This window comes from Eupeodes corollae, chromosome 1 (genome assembly GCF_945859685.1).
Source record: "Eupeodes corollae chromosome 1, idEupCoro1.1, whole genome shotgun sequence".
Classification (NCBI taxonomy): Eukaryota; Metazoa; Arthropoda; class Insecta; order Diptera; family Syrphidae; genus Eupeodes; species Eupeodes corollae.
In genome coordinates, this window is record NC_079147.1 from 133,672,518 (window position 1) to 133,688,741 (window position 16,224).

The following is a 16,224-nucleotide window of genomic DNA, read 5'->3' on the forward strand; positions in this document are numbered from 1 at the left end:
ATTGACTATCGCAGTTGTCGTATTGACTACCGCAGTTGTCATATTGACTACCGCAGTTGTCATATTGACTATCGCAGTTGTCATACTGACTACCGCAGTTGTCCTATTGACTACCGCAGTTGTCATATTGACAATCGCAGTTGTCGTATTGACTACCGCAGTTGTCATATTGACTACCGCAGTTGTCATATTGACTATCGCAGTTGTCGTATTGACTACCGCAGTTGTCATATTGACTATCGCAGTTGTAGTATTGACTACCGCAGTTGTCATATTGACTATCGCAGTTGTAGTATTGACTACCGCAGTTGTCGTATTGACTACCGCAGTTGTCATATTGACTATCGCAGTTGTCATACTGACTACCGCAGTTGTCCTATTGACTACCGCAGTTGTCATATTGACAATCGCAGTTGTCGTATTGACTACCGCAGTTGTCATATTGACTACCGCAGTTGTCATATTGACTATCGCAGTTGTCGTATTGACTACCGCAGTTGTCATATTGACTATCGCAGTTGTAGTATTGACTACCGCAGTTGTCATATTGACTATCGCAGTTGTAGTATTGACTACCGCAGTTGTCGTATTGACTACCGCAGTTGTCATATTGACTATCGCAGTTGTAGTATTGACTACCGCAGTTGTCGTATTGACTACCGCAGTTGTCATATTGACTACCGCAGTTGTCATATTGACTACCGCAGTTGTCATATTGACTGTCGCAGTTGTCATATTGACTACCGCAGTTGTCGTATTGACTACCGCAGTTGTTATATTGACTATCGCAGTTGTCGTATTGACTACCGCAGTTGTCATATTGACTACCGCAGTTGTCATATTGACTATCGCAGTTGTCATACTGACTACCGCAGTTGTCCTATTGACTACCGCAGTTGTCATATTGACAATCGCAGTTGTCGTATTGACTACCGCAGTTGTCATATTGACTACCGCAGTTGTCATATTGACTATCGCAGTTGTCGTATTGACTACCGCAGTTGTCATATTGACTATCGCAGTTGTAGTATTGACTACCGCAGTTGTCGTATTGACTACCGCAGTTGTCATATTGACTATCGCAGTTGTCATATTGACTACCGCAATTGTCATATTGACTACCGCAGTTGTCGTATTGACTATCGCAGTTGTTATATTGACTACCGCAGTTTTCATATTGACTACCATAGTTGTCATATTGACTACCGTGTTAGTCAATACGACAACCGTAGTTTCAATTTCTTTCAACCAAAGTTGTCATATTGACTACCGTAGTTGTCATATTGACTACCAAATTGTACAAAAATTTCAGATCTCAAAATTGACAACCGAAAATTGTTCTATTGACTATCGCGGTTATCGGCTGAAAATTGACTACCAAATTGTCATATTGACTACCAAAATAGTCAATAGGATGACTTTTTTCGTTCTGTGCACGAAAATATGAATGAAAATTTGAGGTATTTCGGACGGATCATCTTTTTGTTTTTGTAAAAATTAAAAAAAATCAATACAATAATTCTCTAGGATACATGCTGTCCCACAGCTCAAGTTTTTTGCTTTCAGGAAAGTCAATCATCTCCAAGTTATCAGATATGTTCAAGCATTGGAAGAGTTTTCCATTTCTCTCAATCTGCTTCCATTTAACATCACTTTTGTCTGAAACATTGGGATCCCCAGTCGCAGCAAATTGTGTCCACAAGGATACCATTGTTCGTATCGTCTTATATTCTCTACTTTGATGACTAAGTTTCTTTGCTATGCCATTATAAAAGAGGTAAGACAAATCATCACCATGACAAGTACCTCGAATTTTTCGACCACAACTGAAATTCCGCACATGATTGAAATGTTTGGAGTCAAAATCAAATCGGTAGACGTAGGTTGGTGCAGTAGCATATTCAGACCGCGAAAGGATTGTTCTATGAATTCCATGCCAAAAATATTTGTACGAAAATATCTGAAATTAGAATAGAATAGTCCATATGGACTTTATTTAAAAAATGGCAAGAGAATAGTTTTTATCATTTTTTAAGTGAAAAATTCTTTGCATTTCATAAGTTTTGATAAATTACACAACAGTGTAAAATTTTTGGTACCGATGAACTCAACATTATCAAAATTTCATGCCTATGCTACTATATTGAAAACATCAAACAAGCTTACATCACTATATTGAAGAAGATTCTTTAAGCAGGATTCTGCATCGCCAAAATATGTTTCCTTAATTTTCAGTCCAAACTGTTTTCGTTCTTCTGGTGAAAGAGGGAGATCGAAAGGAACAACTTTTTCACAATCACCTAGTTCTTCCACCAAATCTGGAAACTTGCGGGCTTCTGCTCAAAAGAAAAGATAAATGAAAATTAAAACGTAAGTGGAATTTTTCTAAAGTTTATACCCGCAAACATGAGCAGTCCTTCAAAAGAATTTCCTCCAATAATCAAAGGAATTGCATTGCTCCATGATTCACGCATCATTTCCACAGGGTTTTTGATAATGACAGATTCTTCACTCACATAGGGTTCAATTACTGGCCCAAAACAATATGATATTCTATTGTGTCGTTCTTCTTTGGTAAGCAAATTCTCAGAATGTTTGTACATAACGCTCGGTTTAAGTTTGGTCAAAAACTCATATACGTCTTTATCTTTATTTTCACCTGTGTATCCTGCAGATTTAGCAAGTCTGTAGCTCCAATTATTAGGTGGAATAATAGCCCAGGGTGCAACAGCACTTCCAGACATAACAATTCCTTTGTGGAATAGGCCTTTAGTCTGTTCTGTGAGCATCATATAGTGGGTGGAACATCCACCAGCGCTTTCACCAAAAACAGTTATGTTTGATGGATCACCTCCGAAGAAGCAACAATTATTCTTAACCCATTTCAGAGCCATGATTTGATCTTTTAAGGCTGCATTGCCAGGAATTCCAACGTCTGGATCCGAAAATGACATAAAACCTAGAACAATTCACAGTGTTTAACGATATTTTGATAATATTACCTTAATAAGTGCGCCAACCCATTGGTCCTAAACGATAGCTTATTGTCACAAGCATTACATCTTCCTGCATAATATAATCTGGACTGTAGATATCTCGTGAAGCCTCTCCTATTTGAAAAGCTCCACCAAAAATCCACACAAGGACTGGCAATGGATTTAAGGGATTAAGCTAAGGATTCATAATATCAATACACCAATTCAGATATCAAAAATAACGAACTCACATTTTTTGTAAACACATTTAAATAAAGACAGTCTTCACTGCCTTGAACCATTCCTATTACAAAATTCATTTGAGTCGGTTTTGCACGTACTCTCGTGCACTTCCTTACATCTGTCCATGGATCTGGCTCTCTAGGAGCACGAAAACGAAGATCTCCAAGTGGTGGTTTTGCATATGGAATACCTTCAAAACTGTAATACTCCGCGCCATAAACTGATTTCCATTTTACACCACGAACCCTCCCATAGGTCGTTGTGGTTTCAACTTTTTGATTTGTTCGCTGTCGAGATTGTCGAATTTTAAATTGTCCATATCTGTTAAATGAACAAAAATTACGCGTTTGTCTTTTTATTAAAAAATCACATAAAGATATTGAATATGATTAAGTATTTTTAGAATAATATTAATGAGCTAGTATCACCAGACAAAACATACTTGATTTGATAATACTAAATTTATATAAATGATAACGTTCAAAGTTTCCCTTCTCTTCGAGGTCAAACAACCGGGGCAGTGGCGGCGACGATAACAACTCTGCTTATTAATCTGATCACTTACTTGAGTTTTTGATGTGTTACAAACACACTGTACAAACACTTTGTACTTTGAACATAAGAAGCAATTCGTGTTGAATTTGATTTTAATTCTTTAATCTAATCTTTCTTATAAGATACTTGACCAAGGAGATTAAATTGTTTTGATGAATTGTGTGGGTTGTGTCTTGTGTGTCATCTATGTGTTGAGTTAAAGTGCTGACACACCTTTCAAGAGAGCACTTGGTTGAATAAAATCGTAGATAAGGACATTTGTGGACAATGCGGGCTTAGTCAAAATCTGAATTTTTAATAACGGAATATTTTTGGTCCATATAATAATAACATCGATTCTCTTACCACAATTTAATAAACATAATTACATGTTCAAGAAATAAAAATCCTCTATAGATAATGTTGAATTTTGTATGTTTCAAAAAGGTATTGCCTATAATAATACTACAAACTGACCTTATGGCATAAGCGGTTCAATTGACGAACAGTTTGTAGCTTCAAAGCATACATTTGTTTTGCCGCTTACGTATAGTTTATTATTATGGAGTGGCTCAGCATGTGTCCAATTGCACAAAAGAAATTACACAAACCGTTTTCTTTCTGGAAGTAATTTAGCAAATTCTAATTCATAAAGCGACCCATAGACACCACACTTGTTTGCACACCGGCAATTTACTGACACTCGGTGTGGAATTCCGATAAGCATGACGCACCAAATCGTACATACAATAGATATGAAATAGATCTCAAAGAGAAAAGATCAGAATGAGTGACGTTGCAGTTTTAATCCATAGACACATCATATGGTGTTTCTATGCTTGAATCTTTTATTGAAACAATTTTCACGCACCGCACTCAACAACGATTCAATAATGCAACTGAATAGTAAATGTGCGCGCCCATCCTCATACACTTCTCACCAATCGAGACACCGACACACACCATACCGACAAGTGTGGTGTCTATAGGCCGCTTAAGAAACCTAGAGTTGTCTCGAAAAATATTATTGTACAAACAATGCAGTGAATACATTATGAATAAACTTAACATCATTTATTGTTTTTGATATTTCGATCTTTTCTTTGAATCATTTATGTGTTGGCTTTGAAACAGCGAGAAGCGGAGCAATTATCACATCCAAGGACATTTTTAAGACCTGAATATGTTCACCGAGACTTTAAAATAAACATTTTTTGTGGCGACTTTTGCTGGTAATAGAGAAAAGTACACTGTGCGATGAAAACTAAATGAGGTTTAAACAAAACACATAATGTTCTATTATTATTTTTTTCGTTTTCAAATATATTATCTCGAAAATTGTCGGTTTGCCTGCCTTTTTTTATCTGCTTCAAAATTTTATTGATAGGTTTTGAATTCTTAAATTTAAGTATATATAACTGTTATCCCATAAAATCACAAGAAACAACAAGAAAATAAGATATTTTTTTAGAGAGATGTCTGTGCGGGCGTGCAGGTACATACATTCGTACATCCGTACATTCGAAAAACTTTTTCGTCGTCCATATCTCAAGAACAAGTATAGATATCGACTTTAAATATATACTGCTATAATGCAGAAAGATGCATAAAGGACTCTCAGATCCGGTTGTTTTTAACTAGCAATTTAAAAAACGTAAAATGTTTAAATATTGTGCCGGGATACCAAACTCATAAAAATTTGAGAAAAACCTTTTTCTTGCAAAAAATAAAAACAAAATAAAATAAACATTACTAAAAGTTAGTTAAGAATGATTTTCAACTCAAATATCTTTTTAAAAAATTTGATGTATTGCCTCGGAACTAGTTTCATCTCAACAATAAAGTTTTCAATATTCAGTAAGATTTTGGGTAATATCGAACTGACAGTTTTAAAAACCTAAGAGATAACATTACTAAAAGTCGGTAAAACTTGATTTTCGACTCATATGTCTTTTCAAAAATTGAAGATATTAGCTTCAAACAAATTTTATTTCATAACAACATTGTTTTCAACATTCAGTAAAATTTTAACAAAAAATTCTACAATAAGTTTCTTATTTAAATTAGGATCTAGAAAAAACAGTAGGTACGCACAATTGGTAAAAATTGATGTGAATAAATGAAGGTATTGACTTCAAAATCATGTCATTCTGTACCCAATTTTCTTACAAACATCCAATATGAAGGTATTTGTTAACATAAGATTTTAAAAAATTCAAGAAATGCTTCTTAAATTTTAAAAATTGGGTCCCACCCCATCCTCTTTTTGAATGTTTGGGTGACTTCAGTTCATCATAACAGTTTTATTGCGTACAAAGTTCTTAGTCGGTTCTGTCAAAGTTCTGCGGTGATTAAAAATCAACATTTCCAAAATGTTGAAAAAGTGGTGAAAGATGCTGGTCGACAAAATTACTTATTTTTATATTTGTTTAATATATTTTAAAAACTTGATATAATGGAATTGTTCAGACAACAGATTCCATTTTCTGTTGAAAACCGTTTTAGGATAAGTGCTTTAGCGTTACTTTCAGATTTACTTGATGCAGGTAAAATTTAGCAACTTATAAAGATTTTTTGAATATCAATAAAAAATGTACTAATTAAAACTGAATATTGAAGAAATCTATTACAAATATGGAAAACTATGACGGATTTAGTTAATAAAATGTTACGTCATACATTTAAATAACCTCAAGAAGCCTTATGTACATGTTAATGCGAATTTTAAAAAGTAATTTCTCAAAACCTGACGTGATACATTAATTTTGGAGTCGGTTTTAAATTTAGGCCATCATTTGGAAAAGTGCAATTTTATTTCCAGGAAGAAAACCTTTCCAACCTTAAAGCAATTAAATACTGAGAATCTTCTCGATTCTGTCTATTGCATGATATTGCTTCTCACACTTAATTGCAAGGTCTTAGCTTTATAACGAAACAAAATTTTCATGTAAAATTTATCGTTACGTGTTCTTTGTAGCTTTACTTTCAAAACCGGAAAATGAACGACCCCGTATTTTAAACAACTGTATGCATATTTCGCGTGATAGAGAATACAGATAAGAATTTCTTAGTCAGATAGTTACAACCAAGGAACCCTCCTTTTTAGTATTTAATTTTTCAAAGTCCTATTTTCATTCACCTAAGAACATACTTATATTTATGTATTGAAATTCTTCAATTTCCTTGTCTTACAAGATAAAACATTAATTTGCGGATTATGATATGATACGTCTCCATTAATCGTGTCATACAACACGCCTAAGGTCACGTCACACGTGTTGTACGTGCTTCAATTTGATTTAAACCTTAAATAATAAAGAAAAATGACTGCTTGGAATCTTGTATTTTATTATATAAACCAACTTTAGGGATTCATATCTTATCATTCTTCAAGCTACAAAACTATTGGTCTATACTCGTTTTGAATATACATTACGCACCGCGTACTGATTATAATACTATGAAAACTACGTTAAAAAACATTGAATTCAAAATGTGTTAGTATTTCTTATAATATAACTTGTTAGGTTTTGAAGATGAACCTTTTCACCTTTTCCTTAAAGAGACTCCTAGCATGTGGCTAGGTTCATAAATTATTAATTATGTAAATGCTAATAATTTAACCTATAGGTTTTATTTTGATGCAGGTGGTCTAATCGTTCTGAATTCCACAAACAAAGAAAAATACTTTATATGTTTCTTTATTGTGTCTATATGCAGGGTGTTTCATAAAGGATGGCCATGATCTTTCGGAATTTAGTAATTTGTTAAACCCGAATCACAAAGGTTTTCATGTAACAGATGTTTTGATGAAATCTCAAAAAACACTTTAATTTATTAAGGTTTTCACTCACCCTGTCGACAAATGATTATTGTGTTTAATGTTGTTGGCATTTTTAAATAAACAAATATAGTGCAAATTAATTTTTGGTAAAATAAATTTGAATTCCATTTTCATTTTGCTGAAAGTTATTTAATACTTTAAGATTTGAATCGCACCCGATTTGGAGCTTCAATCTTAAGTGTTGTATGCCGACAAACATGTGCGTGCCATAATATTAGTTGCTTACTTCAAAAATTCTATTTGTTAAGCACATATGCTTAAATCGAAAGTTATACCCTTTTAAACAAAAAATTAGGTGCAACTTAAATTTCAAAGCTTAAGTTTCATTAATAATTTCTAACAAAATGACAATGCCAATCAAATTTTAACAACATCAATAGCCTGTTATAGTATTGAGCTTGGACCATCAATTACGAAACACCCTTTACATATACTTTGAATACTTACATTTACATCTAATAATATTTTTGAACTTTGTTACCTTTGATTCATGTTTAGGTATAATGTAGATACTTCTATATAATTATTTAAATGACTTAATAATACTTAAATACAATTCCATGTCGTTTTTAATACAAAATTTATAAATGTATCTACTTGTTATTTTTTTCATATATGAATATTTATTGAGCTTGTTAAGTTATCGACTAGCGCATCACATTGTTGCAGATATATTGATTAGAGTGTATGATTATGCATTCCTATTCTGTAAACACCAGTTTTTATGGCAGCATTTAAATGCAATTTTAAGATGAAACAAGTGTTGATATTTTTTTAAATAAAATTAATTGCTTATAGTTTTACGAGTAGTGCAGTTTTTTCGTTAAAAATATAAATAAATTGTAATGTTTGACTAACGTAAAGCTATTTAAAGGAATGATAATTTTTTTGGTAACAACCTTTCCTTTTAAAGTTATTGATGGGTGAATGCAATACTTACCAACACAATTTAGATTGGTGTCAACATTTTTATTGGGTCAAACACTTTTTAATAAAAAAATTGAATTCGAATTTCTACTAAATTCTGTTTGGAAAAACATAATGTTGTTGGTAAGCTGAGAGCAAAAAAATAGTACGCAACCAACAACCTAATACGGAAATCGATTAACTATCGTACAACGTATACAAATTGTTAAGACCTACTACAAACAAGGTGATTTTGTCGTTCTCAGGAATTAGAACAGTCTTGCGGCACATTATGGCGTATTTTGTATTTACACCTTCATCCAAATATTTATATAGTCCAGCTCAAACTACAACTGAAGCCAGCTGACCATTCACAACGTCGAATAGGTGCTTGAACAACAGGCGGTGGACGGCGGTTTTTCGAACACAATTTTCTTAAGCGACGAAGCACATTTTTCAGTATTGCGGTATGTTAATACACAAGAAATTGATGAGAGCACATACACAAAAGGTCACTTTGATGCACTTTTTGGTTCGGAGGTGTGCTTGTGATTGGACCTTACTTCTTCCAAAACGACGATGAAACGAATGTCACCGTCAATTTGAAGCGTTAAGGTGATATGATAACCAACTTTTTTTGGATGGTATTGAAGAATACGACTTGGAGAATATGTAGTTGCAACAAGACGGTACCACATGTCACACAACTTGAGCGAATATGGCTTTATTGCAAAAAACATTTCCTGGCCGCGTAAGTTTTCGTCGTTGCGATATAAACTGGTCACCAATATCATGGGTTGTGACATAGCGTGCCTTTTTTTGTGAAGCTACACGGAAGAATATGTTTAAACATATAAACTTTTTGCTCTTGACCACATAAAAACAAACATTTGTCAAGTTATGGCAGAGATACCGCCATAACTTGGGGTGGTGGTCATTTAAATGATGATATCGGACTTTATAACAAAAAAAAATATCGTTAACGTAATTAAAATTTGTATTTTAATTACGTTAACTTTTGAAACCGCAAAACGGATAACCCCGTATTTTCTTTAATAGAAAGATGTGTCAAAGATATATATTTTAACATTCTAACGATATGTAAAAAAGACTTTTCTAAAACTTCTAATTAAGAAGCAATGTTTTATTGACTAAAGTATTAGTATTTATTTTTCTTTGGATAAAACTTATTTTGTTTTATTGTTCAAACAATGAATTTTTGGACTCTTGAAATTATAGTGACTTTTTTTTCAAATATTAATTATTTTTACGGAAAAATTAGATTTATTCACTCATCTATTTGTCACCATTGGTGGTTAGATACTTATTTTACTATCACGTTACAAATAATTTTATTATCATCCTAATATGATTGTAAATATCAATGAAACTAATAACTTTTTTTTCAAAATAATAAAAGATCATAAGACGATAAGGTTTTGCCATTCAGTTCATAAAGTTACATTAAAACGTTGCTATCAATTAGTTTATAAAATAAATACTAATAATAGAATAAATTTACCATTCAGACTATTATCATCATTAAGTTGGATTACAAATTTGCTTTCAATATTTCTTAGGCGGGAGCTGCATTCCTCTATAATTAACAGAAAAAACAACTAAGAACTTGTAACCTCTAACTCCACCTATCGCATTAATAATATAGATTGCCTCAAGTTGCCTCTTGGTTTATTTTTAATCGATTGATTATTTTAGTTTGGAATAAAAAAAATAATGCAATTCTAAAAACAACGTTGTTTTGAATTTGAAATGCAAACAGTAAATTTTCCAGTCACATTTATATATAAATATTAATTTTTCTGCACCACTCGCGTATCTGCAAGGATAAGTTATTAATAACATATGCTGTTATTGAACGATTAATTCAGTCAAGAATAATGAAAACTAAAAGATTTCCTTTTTAATAAAGGTCTCTATGTCATATTTGCACATCAATACGTTTCATCTATATTATGGAAAATCGCTGTGCTGTAGCGACTGTAATTGGACTGTAAACCTTATGTTACTGTACTGTTACATCTAATTATTACAAGTAATTTTAACTTATATAGGGGTCTTGGGTTTAATCTCTGCCTGTGCCACCTAAGGGTTTTTTTCACAGGTACTGCCTCTTGTGTGGAATTGACAAGTCTTCTATGAGTAATCCCTGTTATGAAAAGTGCTTTCTCAATTAAGCCGATCGGATTTATCTTACAACTGTAGGTCCCCTCCATCCTTGACAACATTACTCGCACACAGGACGGGTTGAGAGTTATAACTCACTAGACGCTAGTTCTCAACGGACTGTAGCGCCACCTTATTTTTTTTATTTTAATAACTTATACAAGAACAAGTAGACTTGGTACATAGTCCAGATATAATCGAACATGATTTCCAATGAGATAAGAATATACCAAACAAAGATTTCAGACGTTAACTGATATTTTATTTACAACATTCGTACTTTAATCAAAGATACCAGATACATGCATAGGATTTTGACTAGTTTATTAACTTCCCAAAGGAAGATACTGTAATGAGTCCGATTTGTCAAATTGAAAATTTTGACATTTCTCGACATGTCAAAGTCCCTAGAGTCGAAATAAAAGATTTTTAGAGATATGTATGTCTGTGCGTGAGTGTGTACGACGTCTTTCGTCAGCCAAAGCTCAAGAACTAGTAGAGATATCGACTTCAAATAAATGTTGAAAAGGCCCTCAAACAAATTGCGAGGGTGGTTTTGTTACCATAGCAGTTTAAAAAAAGGTACAAATTTTGTTTAACCCCAAATATCTCACGAACCAATAACGCCAGAGACTTGAATTAAATTGTATATTATATATTGTAATGCCATACCAAACAAGTACATTTTTTGAAAAAAAATCCAATTAATGTTTTTTTATAAATAAAAAAACTAAAAAAATTGTCACCTCGAAAATTTTACGAATAAAAAATGATTTTAGCTCCAAAACAATTTTTTTGCAATAAAAAATAACATCTGGTAAAATTTTAAGAAAAATCGAATTGAAAGTTTTTTAACAAAAAATAAAAACTTAAAAAAGCATTTCTAAAAGTTCGTAAAAATAGATTTTAGACTCAAATGTCTTTTCAAAAATTTAAAATATTGGTTTCAAATTTAATTTATCTCACATAAAATATTGTTTTCGACATTCAGTGATTTTTTAGCAAAATCCAAAAGTCCGTTTTTTCATTAAAAAAAATAAAATCTACAAAAAATAGTACGCAAATGCTACTAAAATTTTTTAACGACTAAAAACTAAAACTATTTCATCATATGCAAAATATTGTTGGTTTTTTAAATTCTTTTTTGAATAATTTCACAGATTACTTTTTAACAAAATACGAAAACCTACTAACCTGTTTAAGGAAGACAAATCACAGATAGAATGAGAAGTTTTCAGTGTGGGTCGGACCCAGCCTCTTTTTTCTATTAAAATAATGAAATAGGTAGAAACATTAAGGTTTTTTTTTAACTGAGAAAAGAAAACAAATTGTTGGTAGATAGAAAAATTAAATTGGTTAGGACGCAGATAACACTGAATAATAATCAAATTATACACGAAAATCTGGCACATAATTAGTCTCACAAATTAATTATAACCTACATATATTTCAGCAACTATATTTACATAAATGTAAGTATACCAATTATTTTAAATACGGGTCCGGCAAAAAAACCTCCCGTATTTTTAGACATTATATATAAAGGTCTACGTGCCGTTTTTAGTAATCATAATGACATAATGGCGAGGCACGGTGCACATAGCGAGTTTGTCGTAGAGGAATATATGCGTATTTCCGTATTTTTTCGATGAAAATGGGCAACAATAGTAACAGTTAATGCGGATCGCTACTGTAACATGATTGAGACCTTCCTCCAACCAAACTTAAATCAGTTTACTAGGAACCAAAAAGAAACCTGGTTCCAACAAGATGGAGCTACAGCACACACTTCACGGCGTTCACTTTTAAAATATGGGAGATCTTTTTCCCGGACGCTGTATTCATAAATTTACTGATCCCCTCGGCATTCTCAAAATCAAACAATTTTGGTCTCGTTTCGGTATCGGGAAAAAACACTTCTGTGTAATTACACCCGGCTCGGCCGGCGCGGCGTGGCATTCCGCCACACACCACACACCAAATCGTACACACATAAGTTGTGAAAGAGATCTCAAAGGGAAAAGATCAGAATGTGTGACGTTAAAGTATGAAGCTTATATTTGAAACAATAATTTGCCAAGCACCGCACACAATAACAACTCACGTGCAGCTGATACTGAATAGAAAATGTGCTTGCGCATCCCCATACGCATCACACTGATCGAAACACCAACACCGAAAAATCAAAACCTTTTAATTTAAAAAGTCGCTCCGTGTCCGCCATCAATAATCGGTGCCTGCTTCAGGTCACACACAACACACACTTCTGCAAACAAGTGTTATGTCTATCGGCCCCTTAACTGAGTCTCGTCCCAGTCTCGGGCTCGCTTTTTTCCCGTCATTTGTTTTGTCGGTAGTCTCGTCTCGTCTTGCCTACGTCAGTTTTCATGATTTTTATAATTGAATTCAGCTATGCTGCAAATAAAAAATCCAATACCACTATTACTTTAAAAATACTGTCAAATGATTCAGCAAAAGGTTCTTTCGAATGGTATTATTATATCCGGGGCATTTAATTGCCATTCAATTTAATTGTATTACGAAGAATACTAACGAATAACAATATGTAGGCGACATTTTAAGGGCAATCGGATTTCATAACAATAATATCTTTGGGTATATTCTATGGACCTTAATATTGAACGGAAAAATGCATTTCCCAGATATGTACATGCACATTTTTTCATTTTTGTTCTTTGATCTCCAAGAATTATATAAAATTCAAACCAAAACAACTAGGCTCTCAGTTCCACGAGCAAGCCCTGAAATAAAGTTTTTAAAGATTTCTGGTAAAACTGCTTTTTTTTGTTATTATCGTTCACTTTAATGACAGCTATACTTGCTTTATGGATTGCAATTAACTTATATAGTAAAAATCACATCTTAATTTTGGGTTAAGCTAAAGTTTAGGTATGTGATAAAGTTGTTAATTTTATTTCTTATATGATAGTTAATTCTGGATTAGTTTTTGAAACACGTTTTCGGAGGAAACTAATTATTTCCTATTAAATTGGATTAAAGAAAAGATCGTTCTAATTTACACTACAAAACGACATTAATGATCGAATGCACTTAAACATTATTTTTTCTGTTTTGGAAGGTATCTACAATCCTTACTCAGCAAGTTTTTAAGTATGTGGCTAATAAATTTAATTAATAGTTGAAAACCGAACAATCAATTTTCGTTATCAGAGGGTCAACTAAAAACATTTGATAATATTGTTCAAAACATCACAGATCAAAACATTCTAGTTAACTTTTTTTTCATTTGTATTGAAAAAAACATTTTTTTTTTCATTCTTATCGGGACTTATTAAAAGTCGATTAAATTTCTTTAGTAAAAATTAATAATTCTTTTTGCTGTAGAATCAAGTAGATAATGATTGATAAGCCAATTCCACCTATTAACAATAGCATAAATTGAAAATTTGAATGTATAGCATAAAATATGAATTACAAAGCACAATGTCCCGCGCGACCTTAATAAAACAGCATTACATACAACGTCTGCCAAGCCAGCTAGTAGAGACCATAATATATCCACAAAATTATTGATAAACACGAATTATCTGCTTTCCACAGATTTTGTAGTCCTAAATCGGTTTAATAACAATTTTTAAAAAATACTAAAATTTAATAATTCAGACAGTTGTTCGTTTTTATTTTCCCTTAAATAAACTTATAGAGATCTGACATACATATTTAAATAACAATATCCGCTATTTTCCGAAAATCAAATCAAAGCCAATTGCCAAGATCACACCCACACACAGTCGTAATCTTAATATAACTAATATCTAATTTTTACCGACGAAGTTTTTGTAAATAGAATGAAAGAAGGAAAAATAAATACAACTATTTTCCTCAGTTGATTAAAGTTTTAGCTATATAGTTTTAAGGAATATACCGAACATCAAACGAAAACGGTTCTGAATTGTTTTTTAAATTGATGTGAAATAAAGTACGACTGCACTACATAACATACACTGCATACAACACACACTAAATACATATCAACACAAAAGCGAGGGTTTATTTGACTCCATTTATCCTTGGTGGGTAGTAATTAACTCAAGGATAAAATCCCTGTTCTGTAGAATATGTATATGTTTTTACAGGCAGAATATGTATACATGTATAGATGAACTTGTATGTTGTTCCTCATTAAAGTTAATTTTGCTGCCAGAACCGAACAACGACCAAGTGTTTCCACCACCCCCGCTCACCTGTAAGCTAATTTTAACTGATCCGCAAATGAAACGCTGAATGCAGCCATAATCACAACGCACTTTACCGTTTGCTACAAGTTTTGAAAAAGTTTTTTTTTTTTAGTATTGTTCGTTCGAAAACGTTCCTAGTTCCAACAAGAGGTATAGATATATATAAGCAGTAGTATGTCTGGATTTTAATTCGAATGAACTAGGATAATACACAAACGTCGAATATATTACTTTTTCGCGCCTGCCTACTGTCTCGCACGAGAGTAGATATTCTACTGAATTGATATCAGTGCTTGATGATGCCGAGCCGACCATTGGTTGCGGCGTGTCGGGCTGTGGGCAGTATAGCTTAATCAAGCTGTAGCGTTCTAGCTAGGGTAGGTTTCCCACATAATGGAGTTTATTCGCGGAACACTTTATTGGTATTGGTTTTAGAATTCTCGTCCGTCGATGATAGTCGCAGTATTGTTGGTATCATTACGTATTCTAACTAGTTCAAGTATCAAGTCCAATCAGTAGGGTGATCAAATGGACTCATTTAATCAATATTGCTCTATGCCTAATGTGATATACACAAGAAATAAATGGTATTTTGTGTTTTTATATTGCTGAGTTTTCCCCTGAGTTCAACTCCTGTGACCTGTCTGATGAGTTTGTTGTTTAGTTCACTAAGGATTGTACTACACAAAGTCACAATCACAAATACCTATACTCGTATATTTTTCATATGGATTGGACTAGATTATTGAAACGATTCACAGTTTACAGTTTTATATTATACTCTTAGGCATTGTTTTAGAAATTTTAATGTTTGGAATAGTGTTGTTAGGAGTTTAATTGGTATAAAAAGAAATATTATAAAATGATAAAAATAATAAGTATTTTGTCAACGTTGTATCTAAATGGTAAGCTATTGACTTTTAGTTTAGTTAATTAAGCCTTAACTCAATAATTCAATAGTTTTAAAATTTGGCAAAATTATTACGACATAGATAGTGTAAATTGTAAGAATAAAAGTTGAAGTACTTTTCGATGTTCACGTCATAATTCCAAAAGAATTCTCAAGCAAAATAAAGGTCATAAGATTAATTTACTAAGTATTTGTGAAAGTTAAGTCGGAATTAGTTGGATCACTTTTGAACATAATTATTTAAGAACACATACGTACCACATGTATGTACAGGCTTCATACAGGTATAAACGGAAAAATGGACTTCTAACTTTTCGATCCAATTAGATAAACAAGAGGCTGGGGTGCGATATACACTGGTAACTTCTCATCCAGTCTGTGGTTTCGTCTTGCTTCAAAGTTTGTAGA

General features: G+C 32.6%; 1 protein-coding gene across 1 annotated transcript; it reads right to left on the reverse strand.

The window, feature by feature from the left end:
* Positions 1 to 1,463: 1,463 nt before the first annotated feature.
* Positions 1,464 to 15,192, reverse strand: LOC129938558 (esterase B1-like). The gene is made up of 6 exons (XM_056046191.1): positions 14,913 to 15,192; positions 3,227 to 3,539; positions 3,021 to 3,171; positions 2,399 to 2,959; positions 2,167 to 2,336; positions 1,464 to 1,960 (listed from the first exon to the last, which is right to left on the reverse strand). Exons 1-6 carry the CDS (start codon positions 14,960 to 14,962, stop codon positions 1,508 to 1,510), a joined length of 1,698 nt encoding a protein of 565 aa, XP_055902166.1. The 5' UTR covers positions 14,963 to 15,192; the 3' UTR covers positions 1,464 to 1,507.
* Positions 15,193 to 16,224: the final 1,032 nt, after the last annotated feature.